This window comes from Fusarium solani, assembly GCF_023522795.1.
Source record: "Fusarium solani strain SB1 chromosome Unknown bctg00000006, whole genome shotgun sequence".
Taxonomy (NCBI): domain Eukaryota; kingdom Fungi; phylum Ascomycota; class Sordariomycetes; order Hypocreales; family Nectriaceae; genus Fusarium; species Fusarium solani.
Window position 1 is genome coordinate 3,131,994 of NW_027072151.1, and position 21,732 is coordinate 3,153,725.

The following is a 21,732-nucleotide window of genomic DNA, read 5'->3' on the forward strand; positions in this document are numbered from 1 at the left end:
GCTGGATGTCATCTGGAACTCAGAGCCATTCAAAGAAGGCAGCTAGAAACAACACTGGATACTCACGCTATGCCTGTAGATTGCGTATTGACACGTTCTCGGTGCTTGGTCGTATCGGCGCCGGCGCGGACCAGGGCCTGTTATCAGATGATCAGATAAGATTAGATGTGACCGGTCTGGATATCCTGGCCTATCAACCAAGGGTGGTCCAAAGCCTGGCCCATTTCTAGTACAACTTGGCTCGCGCAATCGTTCCTGAGCCCCTGTCGAGCCGGTCTTCAATAGCCCGAAAACCCAATGATTCCACCAATCCGGGATAGCCTTGGGACCAACATCTTAGGTGCCCCATCGAACAAGGAACGGCTGCAGCCAGGTACGGCTAGTAATGTCCGTGACTGCAATCACGAAGGGCAGGTGGCTCAAAGAAAAGGTTTCTTGGCGATGACCAATTGAGCCGCTATCATAAACGAAGCGGAGACAAGACGTGATGTGATTCCGAAGTCGGCATTGATAATACGAGGTTGAGCACTTTCTTGGCTTGTAGGATTCCAGAGGTTCCGGGATTCATAAAGGCGGCTCAATGCCGAGACAATTTGACAGTCTTAGTTTAGGTGATATAGCATCCTAGCCGTTCGTTTGCTCTCCTACCCTTTTTCACTCTTTTGAACTAGTGGCCAAGTCGATCACTCTCTTGAGCCGACAGGATGGTTTCACTCTGGTTGAGGGGAGCCGCCTTGGCGACTCTTATCAGCCTACCTGGGACCCTTGCCTGGGATGCTGATAGCATCAAAGCCTCACGAAAGCCCATCGAAGCATCCGGCCCGGCAATCATCCCCGGAAAATACATTGTCGAGCTCGAACCCGGCACTTCCCTTCAAAGCCGAGACATTGGCCGCAGGGGTTCTGCTCTCATCGGCGAGATCGAGTCACTTGGCTACGATGCAAGCGTGGCAGAGGACTTGACCTCGGCGTCTGGTGGTTTCCAGGCGGTTTCTGTCGAGATCAACAACGATGGGAACATGACCCTCGGCCAACTGAAGGATGTCCCAGGTGTTGTGGATGCCTGGCCTGTCTACGCCATCACTCTGGACGTCGAATTTGACACCAACAATGCCAGTCCGAAGTGGAACCCTCATGCTGTCACTCGAGTTGATGAGCTTCACAAACGAGGTCTCAAGGGCAAGGGTCAGCGTGTTTGTGTCGTCGACAGCGGTGCAGATGCGTCCCATCCTGTCCTATCTGGCAGGATCGCCGGCGGGAAGAATATGCTTGATGATAGCACCGATATTCAGGACTGCAACGGCCACGGCACCTTTGTCTCGTCCGTCATCGTCGGCCAGAGCAAGGACTTCGTCGGTGTCGCACCTGAGGCAGAGGTGTACATGTACAAGGTGTTTGGCTGTGAAGGGAGCACGCCCAACGACATTGTTCTCAAGGGCCTGCTCGCAGCCGACGCCGATGACTGCGATATTGTGTCGCTGTCTCTCGGGTTGGACAACGGATACTCTGGCTCGGTCATGTCTCGCGTTGCGAGTGAGATTGCTGAGAGAAGGCTGGTGCTCATTGCGGCTGGCAACTCTGGAGAACAAGGCGTCTTTTACGCCAGCTCCCCTGCTTCCGGCCGGGGCGTCGTCTCTGTTGCATCTGTCAACTCAAAGAAGGTGCTCGGATGGCCTGCTACCCTTGCCTCCTCGTCTGGTGAGACCCTCGAGCTGCGGTACGTGACTCCAGACGGGCAGAAGCTCAACGAGTCGACGAGCGTGCCGCTTCAGTTCGACGAGGGCGATTCCTGCGATCCGACTCTCTACGGCAATGAAGATGAAGCCGTTGTGATAAAGAGAGGCATCTGCTTCTCAGGAAAGTCGTACAACTTCCTGTCAAGCATGGGCTTCGGCTACTTTCTCATCTTTGACTCATACAACCAAGGCGTGTTCTACGACTCAGACATCACAGTCAGCCCTGAGGTCCACCTCTATGCCACGACGGATGCTTCTGTCGGGGAATGGGTAAAGAAGCAGGTTGCTTCGGGTCGGAACCTGACTCTTGAAGTTGAGGCTGATGCAGATGCTGAGGTTTCAGAGCAGGACTATCCTAGCGCAGGACAGGTCTCTGCTTTCTCTTCTTGGGGGTTGACCTTTGAGAATGACTTTTCCCCCAGCATCGCGGCGCCCGGAGGAGCTGTCTACGGCGCGTTTCCGGAGAACGATTACGCTATTGCTTCGGGAACATCCTTTTCGACGCCTTATATGGCTGGTATCGCGGCGCTGTTCTTTAGCAGCCGGAAGAAGGATGGAGAGGAGTTCTTCCGCAGGATTGCATCCACTGCTGCTCTTCTTCCATCTTATGATGCGGCGATGGGAGAAGTTGTCAGTGAGATTGCGTCTTTGGCGCAGCAGGGTGCTGGACTGGTCGACGCTGTCAAGCTGATGGACTATGAGACTGTTCTTGTGTCGGAGCCGCTCATCTCACTGAACGATACGGATAATCGGGTCAAGACACACACCATCACCCTGCAGAATACCGGCTCAGAAGCGGTCACGTACAAGGTGTCTCACGTGGCGGCTGCTACGGTGCAGTCTAGGGATGAGTACTGGTATCCGATGGTCTATTACCCTCCTCTGCTTAAAGGCCAAGGGTCCATCGAGGCACCTGAAAGCATCACCATCGCAGCGGGCTCAACCCGTGACGTTCAAGTTACCATCAGCCCCCCGGATGTTGAGTCCAACAGCGGTGCTCTATGGAGCGGCAAGATCGTCTTCCAAGGAACCAACGACGAGTTCATCACCGTGCCGTACATGGGCGTCGAAGTGTCAACATACAACTGGACGCCCCTCGAGGGTGCCCCCATGCCCTTCCGCTATGACTCAAACGACGGCTACCTCTACCCCATCAACTGGAAGAACCTACCGTATAAGCCCGATGAATTCGATTCGCCCGAGATATACTACGCCCTGCGCTACGGCACGTACGAGTTCTCTCTTGACCTTGTTGGCGAAGACTGGACCGCCAACGACTTTGAATATCCCTTTGTCGCTGGCGCATCGTCAAAGGCATGGTCCGGATCTCTGAGGAGCCAGCCAGATGTGTTTGGAAACTATGTTAACTTTCCCATCACCTTCCCTGTGCGGTTCAGCAGTGTTGGCTTCACGAAGTTCCAGAGCTTCTCCAACGGGACGGCGATTCCTTCAGGGAAGTACAAGATTCTCAGCAGGGCTCTTCGCATGTTTGGAGATCCGAACAATGCGAAGGACTGGCAGCTCTTCCTCTCGGATGCGTTCAGTATTCAACACGGTGATGATCCAATTCCCGGTCAGACAAGCACAGCCGCGACGACGGAGAGTCTTTCCACTTCTACTGTCGCCAGCTTGTCGGGAACAACTACCCCCAGCACCACGACGTCTGACGTTGCGGCAGAGACTACCGCTTCAGTCCCCGGCATCACTACAACTCTCAGGGCAAAGTCCACCCCGACCGGGTTGGCAAATGCCTTTGTCGACCTCTCCCTTGCCCGTCAAGGCACCCAGTCCCGCACGATGAATGCCCCCGGTGACTGGATGGAGCTTCATGTCCAGATCAGGGTACCCAACCGTGTCCCCGCTGATACGGTCGTCAGCTTTGCCCTCCCAGCTGAGATTGTCGACGTTGCTGAGGAGGAGTATGTGACGGACCAAGCGTCGAACCTGGTTGGAACTTCCAGCTTTGATGAGGACACTTCCGTTTACTCGATTACCTTGAACGACTGGGCGGAGTGGCATAAAGATATCGTCGGCGACTTTTATCTCTATTGTCGGTTCAGCGAAGAGCTTCAGGCAGACCTCCAGGCGGGAACGTACTTTGTTGAGATTGCGACTGTGGGCAAGAAGTTCTACCCCCCTGTTTATTACAGTGCCGTCGATAGGACAAAGGTCTATGAGCACCAGTTGGAGAAGACTATCGATGACCGACCTATCTATCAGTTCGACATCGAGGTCCCCGGCCAGGTGGGTCCATGGAACTCGGTCACCCTAGTTGCCAGCCAGGCTTCGACAGATGATGGATTCCTCTGCGATGGAACTTCTGTTGTCATTGGCACCGAGTTTGACCACGAGAACAAGATCATCAAGTCTCGGGACATAACTGCAGAGGCCGTCCAGCGCTGTCAAGTCAAGACGTTCCGGTCCAAGTACACCGGCAAGGTTGCCGAGGATGAAGTCTTGGCCTTCAGGATCGCCAACATGCTCGGCTTCAAGAGTTCTTGGACAATCGACATGTCCTATAGTCTGGCGATAGAACTCACCAATGGCACCACGGTCGGTTTTGACATTCGCACTCTTCAGTATGCCCTGTATGCAAGAAGCAGGCCGGACAACTTCTTCTCGGGCGAGGTCGACCGGCCGGAACCTGTTGTGAGCACCACGGAGAGCGTCTCACTCACGACTATCACTCCGATCCGAAACACCACGACGCATGTGTCGACGGAGGCAACGACTACTAGCTTTGCAACCTCCGAGACACCCACTCGAGCTGCAAACACTACCTTTTCGACATGGTCTGAGACAGCTTCCGAGACATCTAGTTTGGCGTTGCCCACTACTACTGATGCATCCTCTGTTACATCCTTGGACACCACCTTGACGTTGACCAGTGGCTCTTCTACTGTTCGCCCTGTCAACGAGACAATTACCACGTCAGCCACGGATAGTACTGGTTCTACGTCAAGTCTCGAGCGCTCTCAAACCGACATTTCCCCCTCTGTCTCCGAGTCAACGCACGCTTATCCCACGACTACCGAGTCAGATCCGGGCAGTACTCCTACTGACCCTGTGTCAACTCTTGAGACCTCCCCATCTGACGTTTCCACTTCCAAACCAACGCACGTCTATACCACTACTATTACATCTGTTCCCGATATTAGTAGCTCTGTGTCAAGTCCCGGGAGCTCCTACGCCGGCATTTCCACTGAGTCAGCGCACACCTATCCGACGCCCTCCTTGCCGAGCCAGAGCTCAGAGGGTACACCAGACTCTTCTCCTAGTTCAAAGACACACTATCAAGCCCCAGGATACACCTCTCTTCGCCCGGATACAACCTCACCCAGGCCCGGTGTCGTCACTGAGACGCATGCTGCGACGGTGATTACATCTGTCTGCTCCGATCCCAGTTGGTCAGCCCCGGTAACGGTGACATACACTGTCCCATGCGTGACGAGCGACGTTGAAAGCGTCACGACTGTCACATCAGTCTGCAAGAAGTGCGCGGAACATCCGGTTACGATCACGTATACACAGCCTGTCCAGGTCACACAGTACCCAACCTCGGATGTTCCTCTTACCCAGGGCGATGCGCTGCATTCTGCCTCTCAGATTCAGTATCAGGGATCCTCCGTCACCATCCCTGGTCCCAGGCAGTCTCAGCCAGCTGCTGGAGGCAACGAAAAGAGTCAGCTTGGATCTACAGCTGCCTCGAACGTCGACACCTCCGTGGTTTCCACCCAGGTTCGGGAAGTGCCAACCTCGACTGCGGATTCAGAAGGTGGCCGCGAGGTTGAGAACGAAGAGCAAAGCGGTTCCAGTGACGCCCATGGCAGTGGCCAAGCAGGTAACCAAGCGCCAGTAGTGACAAGGAGCATCACGACGCTGTCGGATGCAGCGACAGAGCCACCCACGTCCGCTCCGACTATGGTAGTCGTAGAAGGAAGAGGCCTTCGTCTCGGCGTCGATGGATGGAGGATCGCTCTTGGGGTCTTCTCACTTGCTTTCATGTTGACCTTTTAAACCATAATGTTTAGTGGGAGGAATACTCATTTAGTCACGTACAATAACTCTATATGCTTCTATAGTGTACATATTTGAACCTGATGTTATTTCACATCTTCCACGTTGTCAGCATCTTCCTATAGATAGATAACAGCGACATGCCTACAAGTCTCTAGTCTGGACGTGTTGTGGCCAGCGCATCGCCTGAAGTTCAAAGACTACACTTTGTTAGCATTGGGATATGATGCTATGATGTGTTGACAATGTGTTCTTTATTATTATTCTTAGACTTTATTCCACCCAAAATGGGGATCAAAGTATCTCAGTCAATATCTCAATAATTTCAACAATAAAGGCTCTATGCCCAAAGCCTAAGGTCTCGATAGGCTCAAATCAATAAGGTTTATCCACACAATCATCGATAGCTTCAATGACGCGCTGAAACCAGCTCTATTCATAATGAACAGGTTGCATCTTGACCAGCTGAAGAGGTTAAAATCCCCTTCACGTAGCAGCTCTCCCCTCCAACGTCAACCTTCCGATTATCCTTGCAATTCTCGACCACTCGAAGAGGCCAAAATCTTAAAGGATCACACTTCCATTATCCTCGTCAGAGGAGGTTCAACCATAACCAACAATAACTAACTAGTCAACTAATCTACGACCGGCCAACTAATTAATAATACATCAATAACGAGATCGCGATAGCTGCTTTCCGCAGAGACCTTTAACCAAACGATCAAAGCAGCGCGGCTAATGCCTATCGGCATAACTTCTAGTATAACTAAGATAACCTTGCCGAGGCGGTCCGCAAGCTTCGCAAGGGCGCTAAAAGCACCCACAATAGGCTACGAAAAATGGTATTAAACGGAGCCCTTCGGAGCATTGAGTTAAGCATAGAGCTCAGCCAATTAGCACAGGTTAAACTCGCGATCTTCGATTATAATATCCTTCTTCTTTTTCCTAGCCTTTTTCTACCTAGTTATAATACCAATAGAAGGTTCAACTTCATTAAAGAAGAGCTTTTCTTATTAGAGGCTCTTAAAAGGAAGCTAGAGGAAGGGGAAGATCCCATCGGCGGAGACACCGCATTCCTCGAGGACTTATAAGACAACAACCAGTATAAAGCATGGCTTATGACCCTCGTCATCAGCGTCAATACCTTTCGCAACGCCAAATAAGAAGATCGAAAGTCTTACTATGGCCAGCCAGGATCTAGCCACGTAGCTGCAGGCGCAATATTGGGAAATAGAGGTTATCGGCGTCATAGGTTTACTCGGAGGGATCGGTTCCTAGAGTCGGCGTCGGAGTTCTGCGAACCTAAAAAGTATCGGCGCCGGACTCGGCGGCAGATGGAGGTCTATAGGTTCAATTGATCAAACCCATCCGGTCAAATGCATGATGCGTACATCTTGGCTCGTGTGAATGTGCAAATGACAGTAATTTCAACAGTAATTTCAACAATAAGTGTTCTTTATTATAGTTGAAGCCCGGCCCTTGATGGGTTAACTGAGCCAGAAGATGGTCCAAAGAAAAAGAATAGGTCAAGCTAAATTTATATAAAAAATACGCGGCTTGGGGTGTGAAAAATCCCAAAGCGAGTAAGCTCTCGCACACAACCCTGAAGAGAGTACTAGTCGTGTAAAACCTAAAAGAGCTGCCCTCTCTTTTACCTAGGCTCCCCCAGCAGTAGCACCGCTGACTGTCACGGTATAGTCCAGCCCCTTCTGCACTTCGTCAGAAAGTTTGAATCCATCGTAGTTGATAAGTTCAGCGGGAGTGTTGGCGACTACGAGACTGGCCTCTTCAACAGAAGCAACCGACGCGGAAGCCGCACCTTCAACAAGTGAAACGTAGCGGACCTTTCCAGAGGCAGCCTCGTGGATAGCCAGAGCTCCAGTAAAGGCACCGTCGCACTCAACCTTGACTTCCACCTTTCCATCCCCGGATGTCGTGAGGGGGGTGATGTTGGACCCCATGTAGCGCGGCTGACGGTCCGCCTTCACCTTGTAAGAACCACTCCCTTGGGATTCGAGGTTATCAAATTTGAGTGTGTCACGTTGATTGAGGAAGGATTCCTTTGCGGATGGGTGGCCGATATCGAGGTAAGCCATGTGTGCCCAATAACGACCAACGATCTCAGCAACAGTCGCATTCTCGGATACGCGAGATAGGGTGTGAAGCGGCGTTTCGTTGCTGTCCTCTGAATACTGAACCATGAGCTGCCGAATCACATCTTGCCCGAGACCAGCAAAGTTATCGGGGTTAGAAGTCAAGTACGTCAGAAACGGCCAGGCCTGGTAATAGTTCCCACTATCCGTGGACCCATCGACGATAACCTGGAACGAATCCCCAATGACCTTTTGCAAGTCGATTTCTGTAGGTGAAGTGGATTGGTCATGCTTCTCTCGGGCCTCAGCGCAGATGTCGGACGTCTTGTACGTGTCTGAGAACCAGTTTGCGACGGTCTCCCACCAAGCTCCCGTGTTGGCCTGGTTCACCCAGGTTCGCTGGTGAAAGTGCACGACGTGGCCGTATTCGTGAACCGTAATCTGGGGGTTCGTGAGATATTCTTGGAGGACCTCGACGTAGCCAAATCCAGCTTCCATGTCAGAGTGCTGGAGACCCGCGGCGCCGCCGTCTAGAGAGTCGACGGCGTAAAAGTTTGTTTTGTAGTAAGTGTCGTCGTTGTCGTAAAAAGTCAGACCGGATGATCTCCAGCCGAGCTTGCTGATGAAGCAGTCGTAAGCACCCTCGAGCATGGCTAGGGCCTCCTCAGCTTCAGCAGAGCTTGCTCCATAGACACGGAAGCGAGCAGAGTCCGTGAAGTCACTCCCTCCATTTCCGACGCTGGGGTTGGCCTCGAAGGTGGCTGGCTCCGAACTGTTGTTGCTATCCCCCGAACCTTCAGTAGCAGCTGGCTTGGTGCTAGAAACACTCGGATTCGCGGTCGCCTCGGGCTTTGAGGACGGAGTGGTTGGCGCCTCAGAGGCTACAGGCTCCGGGGCCAAGGTGCTTTTATCGGGGGAGACCACAGGAATGGGAACAAAAGTGCTGGCATCAGTAGTAGCCACGGGCTCCTGAGCAAAGCTGGCAGTAGCTACCGGCTCTCTAATGAACGTGATGGGGTCGGCGGTAGCAACAGGCCACTCAAAGAACTCGCCAGGTCCGAAGCCAGCAGACTCTGACGTGACATCCTTAGGACGCGGCTTGCAAGCAGGAGCCGCAGTGCTGTTCCGGACAGCACAAAGCAAAAGAGCGGCAAAGATTTGGTTAAAAGAAGGCATAATGAACGAATTGAAAGAAAAAGTGCGAAAAGAATGAAACGAATGATGCTGGACGAGTGCTCCGGGAGTTTGAGGGTGGCCGTGGGCAAGATATAAATGGGCTTCATCTGATCATGCTCATCAGGAACCTATCCGAGTTTCAGGGACTGTCTATGAGGCCATGCAGAGAGAAACAATTACCGTATCCAACTCGAAAATGCCAAATGTGGGATTCCAGGCCTGCTACGGACTTGTTCATTGGTGCAATACTAGGCTTTCAAAGTTAGTTTCAACGTCAGTTTCAGACCCTCGTTTGCCAAGCAACGCTGAACTGTTCTTCTGCTTGAAGAATCATTCGAGTGGGATCGATGAAACTTTGCCAAGAGCCAAAATGTTATCTCGTAGTCAATCGAGATCAGATGGAACATGGAAGTAGAATTACATACGTCTTCAATGACATAAGTTGAGATGCCAAGACTAAACACCAGCGAGAAGTTATGGGCTCTTTCTAATCTTTATGCTGTCTGAAATAGCTTGTAGCTGATATCTACTTATGCGCCCCCTTAACTGCCGATAATATCTGCAGCGATCGCATTCTCGTACGCGCAAGAATGAGGATAAAGGGGGTGTCAGACCCGAGCAGGCTGTAAATACGGCACTCCCTGGGTAATTAAGATATCCTTGGCTCTGTCTCTTCCTATCGTGGTTCTTCATCCTGAGGGGGTATGACCCAGATTTCTGCGCCAAGAGTGTGAGCTCAGCCGTGAGAGCGAAGCACAATTGGCAACAAGGCTCCTGGCCGAGGTTGTACGAGTCGGATGCGGCAGATGGACAAGCGAATGCAAGGGAGAGACAGATGCAGCTACTGAATGGTCATTCCTGTATCAGACCAAGCTCCGCCGCCACAACAAACAGAGGAACGCGAGCTCTCCAAATGATCCCACCTCCAACAAGCGCCTTCATCTCCGCACGGGTCCGGTCAAGTCTAGTCCATCGCTGTTCCTGCCAATCGTATACAGCTTCAAGCCCTAGTCATGTCAAGCTTGCGAACTCTGCAGCCGTGGCCGTCGGGGCCGACCCCACCGAGACAGCCTTCATTCAGCACCCCCGCGAGGCCAAAAGTGTTAGCGGCTTGCGAAGCCTGCCGAAAGAGGAAATCAAGGGTTTCTATGTCCCAGCTCAAGCCTGCCTGGCAGTTCCTGACAAAGCTTGCAGTGTTCTAGTGATCGGCCGATTTGTAGACGTTGCCAGGAGAAGGGCCTTGAGTGCGTGTACAACACAGCCTCAGCAGAAACGCACTCGCAAGCCCTCAAGAGAAAGTACCACCAGGCCCAGCACAGGACGTCGCAGTACGTCGAATTATACGGGCTCCTCGCCACGCTGTCCGACGACGAGGCGCCGGGTGTTTTGCGGAGGATCAGATCTGGAGCTGACGTTGATACCATTCTCAACCAGATCAGGGCTGGTGATTTACTGCTACAGATGGCTCTTGCTCCTGAGACGAGGTTCCGATACGAGTTTCCTTACATCTCCGATATGCCCGAGGGTCTCCTCTCTAACAATCCATATCTCGATTCGCTCATCTATGAGGCTGCGTCTCTCTACTCGAGCCCTGCCAGCCACAACAGTCACCCAGGACCGCACAATCTCAGCCTCTCGGGATACCAATGGCCATATCTCAAACCACTTCACTCGGCAGAAGTCATAGACCCTCTACTCTCGTCCGCGAAACCCTCGGCGTGGTCCACTGTTTGCGCCAACGACACTCTAATGAGAGAGCTTCTCAATGTCTACCTACGCTGTGAATACTTTTTCTATACGCTTTTCCACAAGGACTACTTTCTTGAGGACATGGCCTCTGGGAGGGACACGTTCTGCTCGTCACTCCTAGTCAACGCCCTTCTGGCTTACTCATGCGTATATGAGATCCCCAGTCTCTTCTCTGGGTGCAGCGGAACTAACAGTGACGACAGAGCTGCTACTCTAGGTTTCGGGACCGGGCCGAGTACTGGAACCCTCAGACGCTCTTGTATCGGTTCCTGGCTGAGGCGAAGCGCCTGTGGGAGCTCGAGGCGGACACGCCCTGTGTCACGACGGTCCAGGCCGGTCTCGCACTCAACATGGTGCACAACATGTGCGGCCTGGACAAGTTTGGCAGGGCCTACAGCATCCAGGCTGTGAATCTCGCGCACAAGCTGCGGCTGTTTGACGACGTTGAAGAGGTTCAGGACCAGCGGACAAGGGACGGGAGAGCTTTCACGGCGTGGATGATGCATAACTTTGAAACGCAAGTTTGCCCGTGTCGAACAACTATTCGTCGCTGCTAACCAGCGAGTGGCAGACTCATTGCATACCACTTTATGCATCCTCCACTACTTACGCGTCGCCCCAGAGCGGCTCTGCCAGATCCGCTGAGGAACTCCCGATGGTACGGCGAGGTGTGGCTCAAGTACCCCGTTGAGGCGACCCTGTTTCCAGTCCACCTTGGCCATTTCTTCAAGGCAAGGTGTCAATTTCGGCAGATTATGAACGAAACCTGCCAGTTGTACTTTCGAGACGGCGCAGTTGTCACTTTGGACCAGGCCAACGTCTTCCACTCCCGGTTCAGGGCCTGGCAATATGGTCTGCCAGACTGCCTCAAGCCCAGGTTCATTGTGCATCCAGGCCACTTGAACCTGCAGCAAGTATTCAAGCCTCTTCTAAACCGCCCACCGCTTAACTCATCCCAGCTTCTACCACCAAAACCTCATCATGACGCTCTACGAGCCATTTGTCTCGCAGCCCATAGCCCAGAGCCCAAGTCCCCGAGAGATCATGTCCTTAGCAACAAAGCATCTCCTAACGCTCATCCGGATTTACTATCTCCGGCACGGGTTCAACGGAACAGACGTCTTTATCTGCCAACCGCTCAGCCTGGCGGCATTCATCTGTCTAGACGCCATCGACAAGCAGAGGAGTGGTATTGACCTCGAGGCTACTCGATCAACACTCTTCCTCGCCGCGAAGGGCCTCCGGGATCAGGGGCGAAGTCACTACGTGGCCGAGAGTCTCTTCCAGGTTGTCAAGGGTCGGATGCGGCAAGAGGAGCTGGAGCTGATGAGGGGCATATCCAGCATTGAGGATGTGAATGACATGGGGAGGAGAACCCCGATGCAGGCCGCCCATAGTCGATGGCCCGTCCACATTATGAGCAAGTCGGATGACCTCGAGGCCAGCAGTTTGACCAAGCTGGTGGAACAGTTTGCAATGGCCGACACAGACCGGCAGTAGAAGCAGAGGCGCTTGTAATAGACTGACATGACGATAGTTGAACAGGCTAGGAATTGATCGAGAAAATTGTTCTTATTGTAGGCTATTCTGTTTTGTTGCAGATCGAGTATGCATGAGCATGTCCCAGCTTCTAAGCAATCAACTATAATAAACGAAAACGACATAAAAGGCAATTTCTTTTAAACAAGAACATGAATGCTATGCAATCTTTCTAATGCTTCTACCTGCTTTGTATCTGTCTTTTACAATCGGCCCTTAGTGGTGCAGCAGGAGGTCTTGTTCGCATCCTCGTAGCTGGTGCTCTTGTTGAACTCCTGGTTCGAGGGTGGCACATCGTTGGTGGGGTTGTACTCGCAGAAGTTGTACGGCTTCAAGTGGAAGGCGGCAATCTCGGCGGGCATGACGGGGAAGTCCTCAACTCGGGGGTTGTGGGTGAATCCGAAGGTGTGCCAGATGACAATGTCATCGTTGACGACATAGTCTCGGTCCTTGATCCAGGTCTTGATACCTTGACCACCGATGGACTGGTTGGTGTAGTCACCAGCAGGGAAGAGTTGGCGGTCCTTGTACTTGGTGACCCAGATAGGGGACTCGCAGAACTCGGATCGTCGCCAGTGCCAGGAGCCAGGCTGGGCGAGGAGCATCTGAGAGCGGATGGGCACGAGCTTGTAGCCAGTGGGAGTCAAGGACACCCTGTTCTCCACGTTGGGGTTGACGATCTTGAAGACACGGCCGTCGGCAAGGCTGTCCTCGACAGCACCAGCTCGGTTGACTGTGGTCTCCTTACTGACGTAGCCTGTGCCCAGAGGGTTCAGCTTCTCGTCCCAAGGCATCTGAACAGAATCAGAGTAGACGAAAGAGTTCTGGTGGCCGTCGACGGCAGGGTCAATACGGACGTTGAACAAGTGCTGATGGTAGGGAGCCATGACACCATCGGCAACGCGCGTTCCCCAAGGAACCTTGGACTCCTTGTCAATGGGCTGAGTGGAAAGGATACCAGTAGCTCGGGTCTCGAAAGAAATCTCTCCATTCTGGTCGAAGATCCAGGCAAAGATGTACTCGTAGTTGGCAACAGTGATGATCTGCTGAAGAACAAGCTGTCGCTTGCGGACGACGACCGCCTTGCCGGTTCGGTGGTTAGTGTGCTTCCATTGGATGCCCTGGTCGACCTCGTGGATGCAGATGGCGTTGGGACGAGGAGCAGGGCTTCCGTCAGCAGCGACAACGCAGCCGTCGACGTACTTGATGACACCAAGGCAGTCGCATCCAACTGTAGAAATGTTAGCCGCTAATATGTTTCACACACTAGGAGGCAAACTCACGTTGAAGGTTGTTGGCGGTGACACCAGCACCGACGTTGCCCAAATCAAAGGCACCCTTTCGGTAGATGGGGCTGCGAGGGTCGCCGTAGGGAACAAACATTTCAGAGAGAGACAGGCGGTAAAAGGCGCTTCGGTCCATGAAGTGGACATCATGGATGGTGATACCCTCACGCCAGTTGAAACCAACTCGGAATCGCCACTTCTCCCACTCAATCAGATGACCCTTCATGGTGAATGAGGCACCCTCAGGCTGGATGACATTGTAGGGCTTCATGGTGGTTCGAGGGGGATTCTTCTGAAGACGGTGGTCATACTCAGGCTCAGCGGGATCAGAGTCCGGCTGGGGGACGTTTCCTTGGGTGACGGTCTCATCGGAACCGAGAGGAAGGCGAACGATCTCCTTGACCTTCATGGCACAGAGGTCGACAGTGACCATGAAGTCCAAGGGGAAAGAGTAGTGGGAGGAGTCAACATCGTTGTTCTTGGGATTCTTCTTGTAAAGGAAGACCTTGATGTGTGTTAGAGGATGCTAAGATTTGAAGTGTTGAGAGTACTTACCTGGGTCATGCGAGCTTGAGTATCAGTTCCATCCACACCATAGTCCCAAGGGTCAAGGACAACCTGAGACTTGTCAAGACCGAGACGGGCAAACTCCTTGTCAACGTCGGGGTGGGCCATGACCACGTTGGCCGCCTCGGTGAGCTCGGTGCGGTCAACGGGGCCATGGAAGTCCCGAGGGAGTTCCTGATGCTGGACAATCTTGCCATTGGTGACATCAACCACAGCCTCGAACAGACGAGGAGTACGCTTGATGTACCAGATGGCAAAGATGCATCGGGGAAGCAGGGGCAGGGGAAGGCCCTTGTGCTCCGCATCAAGGTATCGGACCAACTCCTTCTTGGGGGGCTCGTCCAGACCAGCGGCCTTGAAGTGCAGCTCGACAGGCGAGAACAGCTTCTTGATAAGGTCAGTGGCCCGCTGAATCTCGTCGGCCGTGGCCGGGTCAAGAGGGTGAAGGTATTCAGCAGACATTGCAAATACAGGCTAAGGATGACTGAGTAAAAGAAGATTGAAGTGTCTTGCTGGATGAAGAGAATGAAAGAAGATCATTTTGCAGGCTTTTTATTTGCGTTGAAGACCCTGCAGCCGAGTCAAACCCGCGTCCAGTTGAAGCTGCAGATTGTCGATATCAGGACCCAGATTGACAGAGGCTGAGTCAAATCAACAACGCCCTTCCCCGCAAAATCTGGCAGGGCCCTTGCGCTACCCCACAAGGATCACATCGCGAGATAGAATGCATCGTCGTCGGATAAGACAGAGATTTCGTACGAGAACTGGCTGAGGTGCAGGGTAATCTCTGCAGGGCCGAGTCAAGCTAATGTGCAAGAGAGCAAGGATGAGAATGCGGGGGACGAGTGGCGTCGCGAGACTGGGTCAGCCAGATAAGGATAGTGGGGGCCTCGCTCTGTGATAGGGGAAACGGCTGCAGCCTTCCGAGTTCCGGAGGGCAACCACGGAAAAATGACTATCTCGGCCTGCGGATCATCTCGACAATTGACCTGCCTCGCCCTGTCTCACAGCCAGCCAGCCAGCTCTGCTCTGTCGTCGCATCAATTAATGACGCATCCTTGACCTCAACACTTCATCTACCGCCATATTACTGCGTCTCTACCCTCGTTCGACTGCCTGCTTACCCATGTCCGGCCAGGAGACTTCCCCGCAGTCTCCCCCCGCCAACACCGGCAAGCATCGAAGGCCTTGGACATCCACCGAGGACTCGGCCTTGAGGACGCTGGTAGCTCACTTTGGAGACAGCAGAGGACCCGAAGGCAGGTGGAAGGACATTGCTGCCGGTCTCCAAGGTCGGACAGCCAAGGTACGTCGGACTCTCTGCACGCACACCGCAGACCCCACGCCGCCATCTTGATTGATATACGGCCCGGGTCGACATCCGAGGCGTGCAGCACGCAAGCACCGAGGCTGACATTACCCTGCAGGACTGTCGCAAACGCTGGTTTCACTCCCTTGACCCGTCGCTGCGCAAGGGTAGATGGACAGCCCAAGAGGACGAGCTTCTCCTTCAGCGTACGCACGTCTTGGGCCGGCCTGGCATGATATTGGTACATATCTATCTCTAGAGCACACCCAGCCTTATAATCTAACATAAACCTCCTAGCCCTTCTCATTCCTGGCAGAAAGACGACCAATGTTCAAAGAGGTACAACGACATTCTCAATCCATCCGCCCAAAACCGCCTGAGCGATTGGACAGCTCAAGAGGACAACCTACTCCGCCAAGGTGTTGCTACATTAGGTCATCGCTGGGCAGCTATATCATCGCGGATACCTGGCCGTCCACCTCTCACCTGCCGCAACCGCTGGCGCACCCTCTCTCGTCAATCTCATTCCCGCATCGCCAAATCCCAAGGCAACACACCGTCGTCATCGACGTCGCAAATGTCCCCCATGGATAGCGGAGTATCACCTGCACCCCAGAATCTCACTATCGACATGGAATCTGGAAGCGGGAACGCAGCCGAGCAGATTATGCCATTCTCCGCCATGGAGGCCGAGGCTGGTGAACAGACAGGGCCCAGTTTCCTCGACTCGGCCTTTTACGAAACCTTTTCTGGTCCCTCGCCGCCATCACTCAATGATGCTGACGGTGAGAATGCCGAGAAGGCCAACGGGACTGGTGTCTCGTCCGAGTCCGTCCTTCTTGGGGATCTCCCATCAAGCTTCTCGGATCAGACACAGACCGCAAAGCAATGGACACAGCCCAGGCCATTACACACAAGACACCGTCAGATAGCACCACAGGAGCATTCATGCCTTCGCCTTCAAGTTGGTCCTCCATGAGCTCAATGGTTGCCACGGGCACCTCGCCGCCAGCTGATCAAAGCTTGTGGCTCGGATCAACGGGTGCTTCATCAGTACCCAAAAATTGGGGGATTCCAGGGGACGATGCAATGCTTCAATCTTATGCCGAATCATTTCAATTACCAACGACGACACAACAAACAGTTCACCATCACCATCATCACCACATACATCATCACTTTCATCATTATCACCATCATTCGGGCGAAGACTCGTGGCGGCAGCTCGAGCGACAATCAGAGGCCGAGGCAATGCAATCGCACACACAAAACAGTACCACTAGACAACCAAATTCAGGATAGGAGTTTCAATTTCACGAGATACCATGTTTTACCTTCCAAGAATCTGTTCTCACAGTCCTGACTCGCCCGACTGAGCCGTGTTCAAGTCGATAGGTCTCACCGACGCGCGTGCCATGTTACACGGCCCAGCCGAAGACGCGATAATGATGTGGCAACCCGATCAAGGTCCAGGGTCGCCACGTTGATGCTAATCAAGACGAATGAGGACCATGGCAAATGATAAGGAGCTCCAGGCCATCGATTATTTGCCCCCCTAGCTGTTTTAAGCCAAGGACGACCCTCCCCCGCAAGTTAATCCGAAGGGTGACCAAGGAAAAACCCAGTTAGTGCAATCTGACTCGGCCCAAAACTCTCTGCGAACTGAGCCCATTTGAATGGGTCATGAGATATGAACACACAACAATGACTCGGCCAAGTTGGTGGTCCTTGCGCCAATAGTGTTGACTCTCTGTTTAAGAAGACGATAGACGGCTTCGGATCAGAAACATCAAACTCGACAACAATAGCAACATCATCATTATGAAGACTAATTCTCTAAAGGACGAGGGCTTGCAGCGCACTGTCTCGAACGGAAACGGCGAGGTCGAAAACGCCAACGCTGAAGATGCAGGCCTTCAGCGCGGATTGGCGGGCCGCCATCTTGTAAGTTGACTCGGCCATGTTGTCTTATCTTTCTTTGTTGACGCAGCTCTCCCTATAGATGATGTTGGCAATTGGAGGCGTCATTGGCCCCGGCTACTTTGTCGGCATGGGCACTGGTCTTTCAACTGCCGGGCCTGCAGGTCTGCTGCTGTGCTTTGCCATCGTGGGCATTCTGCTGTGGGCGGTGATGCAGTCTCTGGGAGAGCTTGGAGCGTTTATCCCAATGTCTGGTAAGTTTCATGTCTAAAATTCCTTTACTTGGCGTTTCTAACAAGGGGTTAAACAGGTTCTTTCACTCATTACACGTCCATGTTTCTCGACCCCGCCCTTGGATTCGCTCTTGGGTGGAACTATTGGCTCCTCTGGGCCGGTATCATCATCGCAGAATACAGTACGCACTTTGCACGACGCACTTCGACGTCCGCTGACGAACGATAGATAACTTGGGCTTGGTTTTGACATACTGGGAGACTCCTATCCCACGATGGGGCTGGATCATGATCTTCTGGTTCGCACAATTGTCTCTCTCCGAGTTGACGAGATGCTAATCGCTATATAGGGGAATCTTCCTCGCGTTCACCTTCCTTGGTATTCAGTCCTTTGGCGAAGCTGAATTCTGGCTCGCCTTGATCAAGGTCATCGCTATCCTCGCCTTCTTCCTCTGCGCCATCCTCATCACCTCAGGCGCCATCGGTGGCGAAAAGATGGGCTTCAAGTTCTACCACGATCCGGGTCCTTTTGCAGACGGTGTCAAGGGCGTTTTCAAGATCTTTACCTTTGCTGCGCTTATGTACAGCGGTACCGAGATGATTGGTCTGACTGCTGGAGAGTCCAAGAACCCTGCCAAGGATGTCCCCAAGGCCGTCAAGAGTGTTCTTTGGAGAATTGTCGGCATCTTTTTGCTTGGTATTTTCTTCTTGACTCTCACAGTTCCTTACAACGACCCTGATCTGCTTTCGGCAAAGAGCAAGACTGCCCGGTCTCCTTTCGTCATTGCCTTTACTCGAGTCGGAGCTACAGCTGGTGCACATGCCATCAACGCCGTCATCCTCATCACCATGTTTTCTGCCATCAACAGTGCTCTGTACGTCGGCTCGCGAACTCTTTACGGTCTGGCTGTCGAGGGTTTGGCTCCCAAGATCTTTGCTTGGACAAACTCAAGGGGCGTCCCCAGCCTACTCCCTCGTTCTCATGAACCTGATCGGTTTCCTGTCCCTGCTTAACCTTTCCAGTGGGGCCGGTGTTGTCTACACTTGGATCATTTCCATGACAGGTGTAGCCACGTTCATTACCTGTAAGTTTACCATCACGTCTCTTGCATCTTTACAACAACAGGCTAACGATATTAGGGGGCTTAATCTCTCTCAACCACATCCGCTTCCGCATGGCTCTCAAGGCCCAAAACATCCCCATCGACGTCCTCCCCTTCCAAGCCCCCGCCTGGCGCTTCTGTGCCTATCTCGGCGTTGGCGGTAACCTCTTCTTTGCTTTCTTCCAGGGTTGGACTTCTTTTGCACCATGGGACGTCGAGGCTTTCTTCATGAACTATGTCATCCTCCTCGTGTTCATCATCTTGGCTGTGGGCTGGAAGATTACGCACAAGACAAAGTTTGTGACACTCAAGAGTATCGACTTTAGTAGTGCTAGGCTTTGGAATGTCGAGATGCAGATGAGGGCTGATGCCGAGGCTGCTGTTCAGGCTAAGGAAGACGAGGTCAAGGAGTAATCGGCTGCTGCGATTCGACAGGAAGTTGAGTCGATATTTACATAGTCTAAGGTTATGGAGTCCCAATAAAAGAAATCCTCTTCTGAGCTGAATGCCTAAGCCGAGTAGCCACTTTGATGAGCCTTCCTCGGCAGTACAAGTTCTCCACCACCTCTTTCGTATCAGACGACTCACGCCAAGTGAATGTTCCGGCTACATGATTATCTTTATGTGGAATTAAAGTGCCTGGTAGAAAATCTATCGAGAGAAGCCCACTCCGACAAATGTTATCTAGCTCGAATACGAAATTAAAATGACACGGATTCTCGCCCCCCCCCCACCCTAGTCCCAGGTCACAGCAATGGGCTCGTGGTTACCCGAGAACCTGTACCCGTTGAACCAGAGTTCGAAGCGAAGGTCCGCGGGGGCAACAATAACGTGCACTTCAAACTGCAGGTGGTAAAAGGGCACCCCTTTGCGATACCAGGATCGCCTATTTTTTGTTCAGTACCATCTGGTCCTGCTGGACTCCTGTGAGGTTGCTTTTGACTACGCATAGCTTCTTTGCGCCCGCTGCTGTAGTTGTCAGTGACTGTATGGGATTAGCATTGGGCCATGGCACGCACCATGCTTCATGCTTCTGGGGAGAAGGTGCGGTTCGTTGTTGGATATGACGATGATGGCGTCCCAGGACCTTGTGGTGCTTCCGGGATCCAGCTTGATCTTGAATGATTTGATGAGAGACGAGTTTGGATCAATGACATCGCCCTGGGTCGTCAGAAGAAAACTCAAGATAAGTTTTGCACTCGTACCTTGCGTATTAGCCACTCTATCTGGCTTCTAGCCCATTTGATCTTTGGATCATACTTGTCCGTCTTGACATCCTCGTCAAAGTGGATGGCTGGGTCATACGGCTCCATAACGACCATACCGTAGCTTGAACGCGCGACCCGTGTTGCCAGGACCGGTAGGCTTCCTGTCTGGAATCTCTGCTGCTGGTCGAGGAGGAGGCCGCGGACGACGCAGAGCTGAGGCTCTTGGCACGGGACGACAATGACATGTCGCGCGTTTGGGTGCGGGTACCCAACAAGCTGTTGTTGTATTGCATCGCGCACGTACGCTGAACTTCCCAGGCCTCCAGCTAGAACCATGTACTCCTGTTTTGTGTCGTTTGTGTCAGAAGATGTATGTGCGGAAATTGGACAAAAGATGTCTTACCACTTGGTCTTTCATGCCCTTTTCCCTCATCCACTCGAGCTGCTCCTTTATCCGGCCCATGACGCCTTCAATCTGAACGTCAAAAAGTGCCTGGATCTCTTCCCTGCTCTAGGTCAGCAATCGTTCAAGCCATGATGGGCTACGCACTTTGTAAACAGCATTCGACCCCTTTCGACCCGCAAGCCCGGGTGGTTAAAGTCGAAAGCCACGCCCTCCATGGGTATCTTAAAGGTCTGCTGCATGTACACCTTCTCTCCAAACTTGTGCTTGACAGTCCTGAAATGGTGGCTCCTCGCCATGGACGTCGCCAAGTCATCAGGGAGCCTCTCAATCGCGTCGGGGTTCGCCGCCAGTCTCTGGGCAACGAGGCGGATGAAAGCCCGGTCGATGAGTGTAGACCCAATGCCGATGCCTCGTACACCTGAGACTTGCGCCATCTGGGGAGAGACGGCGTCAGTCGATGTGATGCGCATGAGAGCCAGATCCGTCGTACCGCCACCGGCGTCGACCGTTAGGAAAACTTGGCCCTTTTGGAAACTGACAGCGCTTGTCTTAAGCGTCGCGACAGATGCAGCCTCTGCCTCGGTGAGATCCACGAGCGCTACATGCGAGGGCCCCCCGGTGCCAAAGCCGGCATCCCGTACGACGCCTTTGAACGTGTTGACCATGGCGATGTTGGTCCAGGTTGTCGGCACGCTGAAGAGAAAGGTCACGGCCATGCCTCTCCAACCACCTGTGTGGCGCCTCCCCAGCTGCGTTTCAACCGTCTCTTCCACATGAGCGTATATCTGCCGCAGATAATCGGTCAAATACTTGCGCGCCTCCGCAGTGTCCTGAGGCGCACTGGAGAGACCTTGTTGTCGTGCTGCCTCTAATGTATCTTGGTCAATAAAGATCTTGAAAAACTCACGCCTCGTCTTTCCAGATCCCGGCCCGTCATCGTCATCTTCGCATATGAAGCCCCAAGAACTGAGGGTGCCGTCGTCATTGTACACGAGCTTGGTGGGCACCTTGCGCTCTCCTCGGTCACCGCTGCCGGGCCAATCGTTGACCACCTGGATCGGCGTCCTTGGGGTCATCCATGCGACCCCTGCGGGTTCTGTCAGCACTTTGTTTTCACTGCAGAGGGTGTGAATGTACCGGTATAAGTGGTGCCCAGGTCGACCGACACTAACAAGTCCGATTGTTTATTCATTTTTTCTGTTGTGGATGGGTGAGAGAAGAGGCCAGAGTCTCGCGAAGAGGGTGGCTCATGGACACTTGAGTTTGGATGGATTCATCTCCTCTCTTCTCTCTGATCGGCGGACAGAGGTGGGGTTTCCAATCTGCATGACCTGCAGCTACCCATGTCCAGGGTGATGGACCCTTGTCAATGGACCCTTGTCAATGGACT

At 53.0% G+C, this 21,732-nt stretch overlaps 7 protein-coding genes across 7 annotated transcripts; 4 read left to right on the forward strand and 3 right to left on the reverse strand.

Annotated features, from left to right (window-relative positions):
- Nucleotides 1-704: 704 nt before the first annotated feature.
- Nucleotides 705-5,753, forward strand: MRS44_010699 (uncharacterized protein; the record flags this gene model as incomplete). Its single annotated transcript, XM_046271367.2, has 1 exon — nucleotides 705-5,753. The coding sequence occupies one exon, from the start codon at nucleotides 705-707 to the stop codon at nucleotides 5,751-5,753; it is 5,049 nt and encodes a 1,682-aa protein (XP_046128267.2).
- A 1,655-nt stretch (nucleotides 5,754-7,408) lies between these two features.
- On the reverse strand, nucleotides 7,409-9,022 carry MRS44_010700 (uncharacterized protein; the record flags this gene model as incomplete). The annotated part of the gene is made up of 1 exon (XM_046272963.2): nucleotides 7,409-9,022. The coding sequence occupies one exon, from the start codon at nucleotides 9,020-9,022 to the stop codon at nucleotides 7,409-7,411; it is 1,614 nt and encodes a 537-aa protein (XP_046128266.2).
- A 913-nt stretch (nucleotides 9,023-9,935) lies between these two features.
- MRS44_010701 (uncharacterized protein) lies at nucleotides 9,936-12,271 on the forward strand (the record flags this gene model as incomplete). Its single annotated transcript, XM_065620210.1, has 5 exons — nucleotides 9,936-10,266; nucleotides 10,308-10,918; nucleotides 10,975-11,300; nucleotides 11,394-11,648; nucleotides 11,731-12,271. The coding sequence occupies 5 exons, from the start codon at nucleotides 9,936-9,938 to the stop codon at nucleotides 12,269-12,271; spliced, it is 2,064 nt and encodes a 687-aa protein (XP_065476399.1).
- A 242-nt stretch (nucleotides 12,272-12,513) lies between these two features.
- Nucleotides 12,514-14,625, reverse strand: MRS44_010702 (uncharacterized protein; the record flags this gene model as incomplete). The annotated part of the gene is made up of 3 exons (XM_046284511.2): nucleotides 12,514-13,541; nucleotides 13,594-14,101; nucleotides 14,152-14,625. 3 exons carry the CDS (start codon nucleotides 14,623-14,625, stop codon nucleotides 12,514-12,516), a joined length of 2,010 nt encoding a protein of 669 aa, XP_046128264.2.
- A 664-nt stretch (nucleotides 14,626-15,289) lies between these two features.
- MRS44_010703 (uncharacterized protein) lies at nucleotides 15,290-16,451 on the forward strand (the record flags this gene model as incomplete). Its single annotated transcript, XM_065620211.1, has 3 exons — nucleotides 15,290-15,469; nucleotides 15,591-15,713; nucleotides 15,810-16,451. 3 exons carry the CDS (start codon nucleotides 15,290-15,292, stop codon nucleotides 16,449-16,451), a joined length of 945 nt encoding a protein of 314 aa, XP_065476400.1.
- An 842-nt stretch (nucleotides 16,452-17,293) lies between these two features.
- Nucleotides 17,294-19,142, forward strand: MRS44_010704 (uncharacterized protein; the record flags this gene model as incomplete). Its single annotated transcript, XM_065620212.1, has 7 exons — nucleotides 17,294-17,416; nucleotides 17,475-17,646; nucleotides 17,703-17,807; nucleotides 17,855-17,924; nucleotides 17,976-18,500; nucleotides 18,649-18,710; nucleotides 18,766-19,142. The coding sequence occupies 7 exons, from the start codon at nucleotides 17,294-17,296 to the stop codon at nucleotides 19,140-19,142; spliced, it is 1,434 nt and encodes a 477-aa protein (XP_065476401.1).
- A 321-nt stretch (nucleotides 19,143-19,463) lies between these two features.
- MRS44_010705 (uncharacterized protein) lies at nucleotides 19,464-21,534 on the reverse strand (the record flags this gene model as incomplete). The annotated part of the gene is made up of 7 exons (XM_065620213.1): nucleotides 19,464-19,571; nucleotides 19,633-19,697; nucleotides 19,748-19,889; nucleotides 19,934-20,278; nucleotides 20,340-20,442; nucleotides 20,487-21,429; nucleotides 21,480-21,534. The coding sequence occupies 7 exons, from the start codon at nucleotides 21,532-21,534 to the stop codon at nucleotides 19,464-19,466; spliced, it is 1,761 nt and encodes a 586-aa protein (XP_065476402.1).
- Nucleotides 21,535-21,732: the final 198 nt, after the last annotated feature.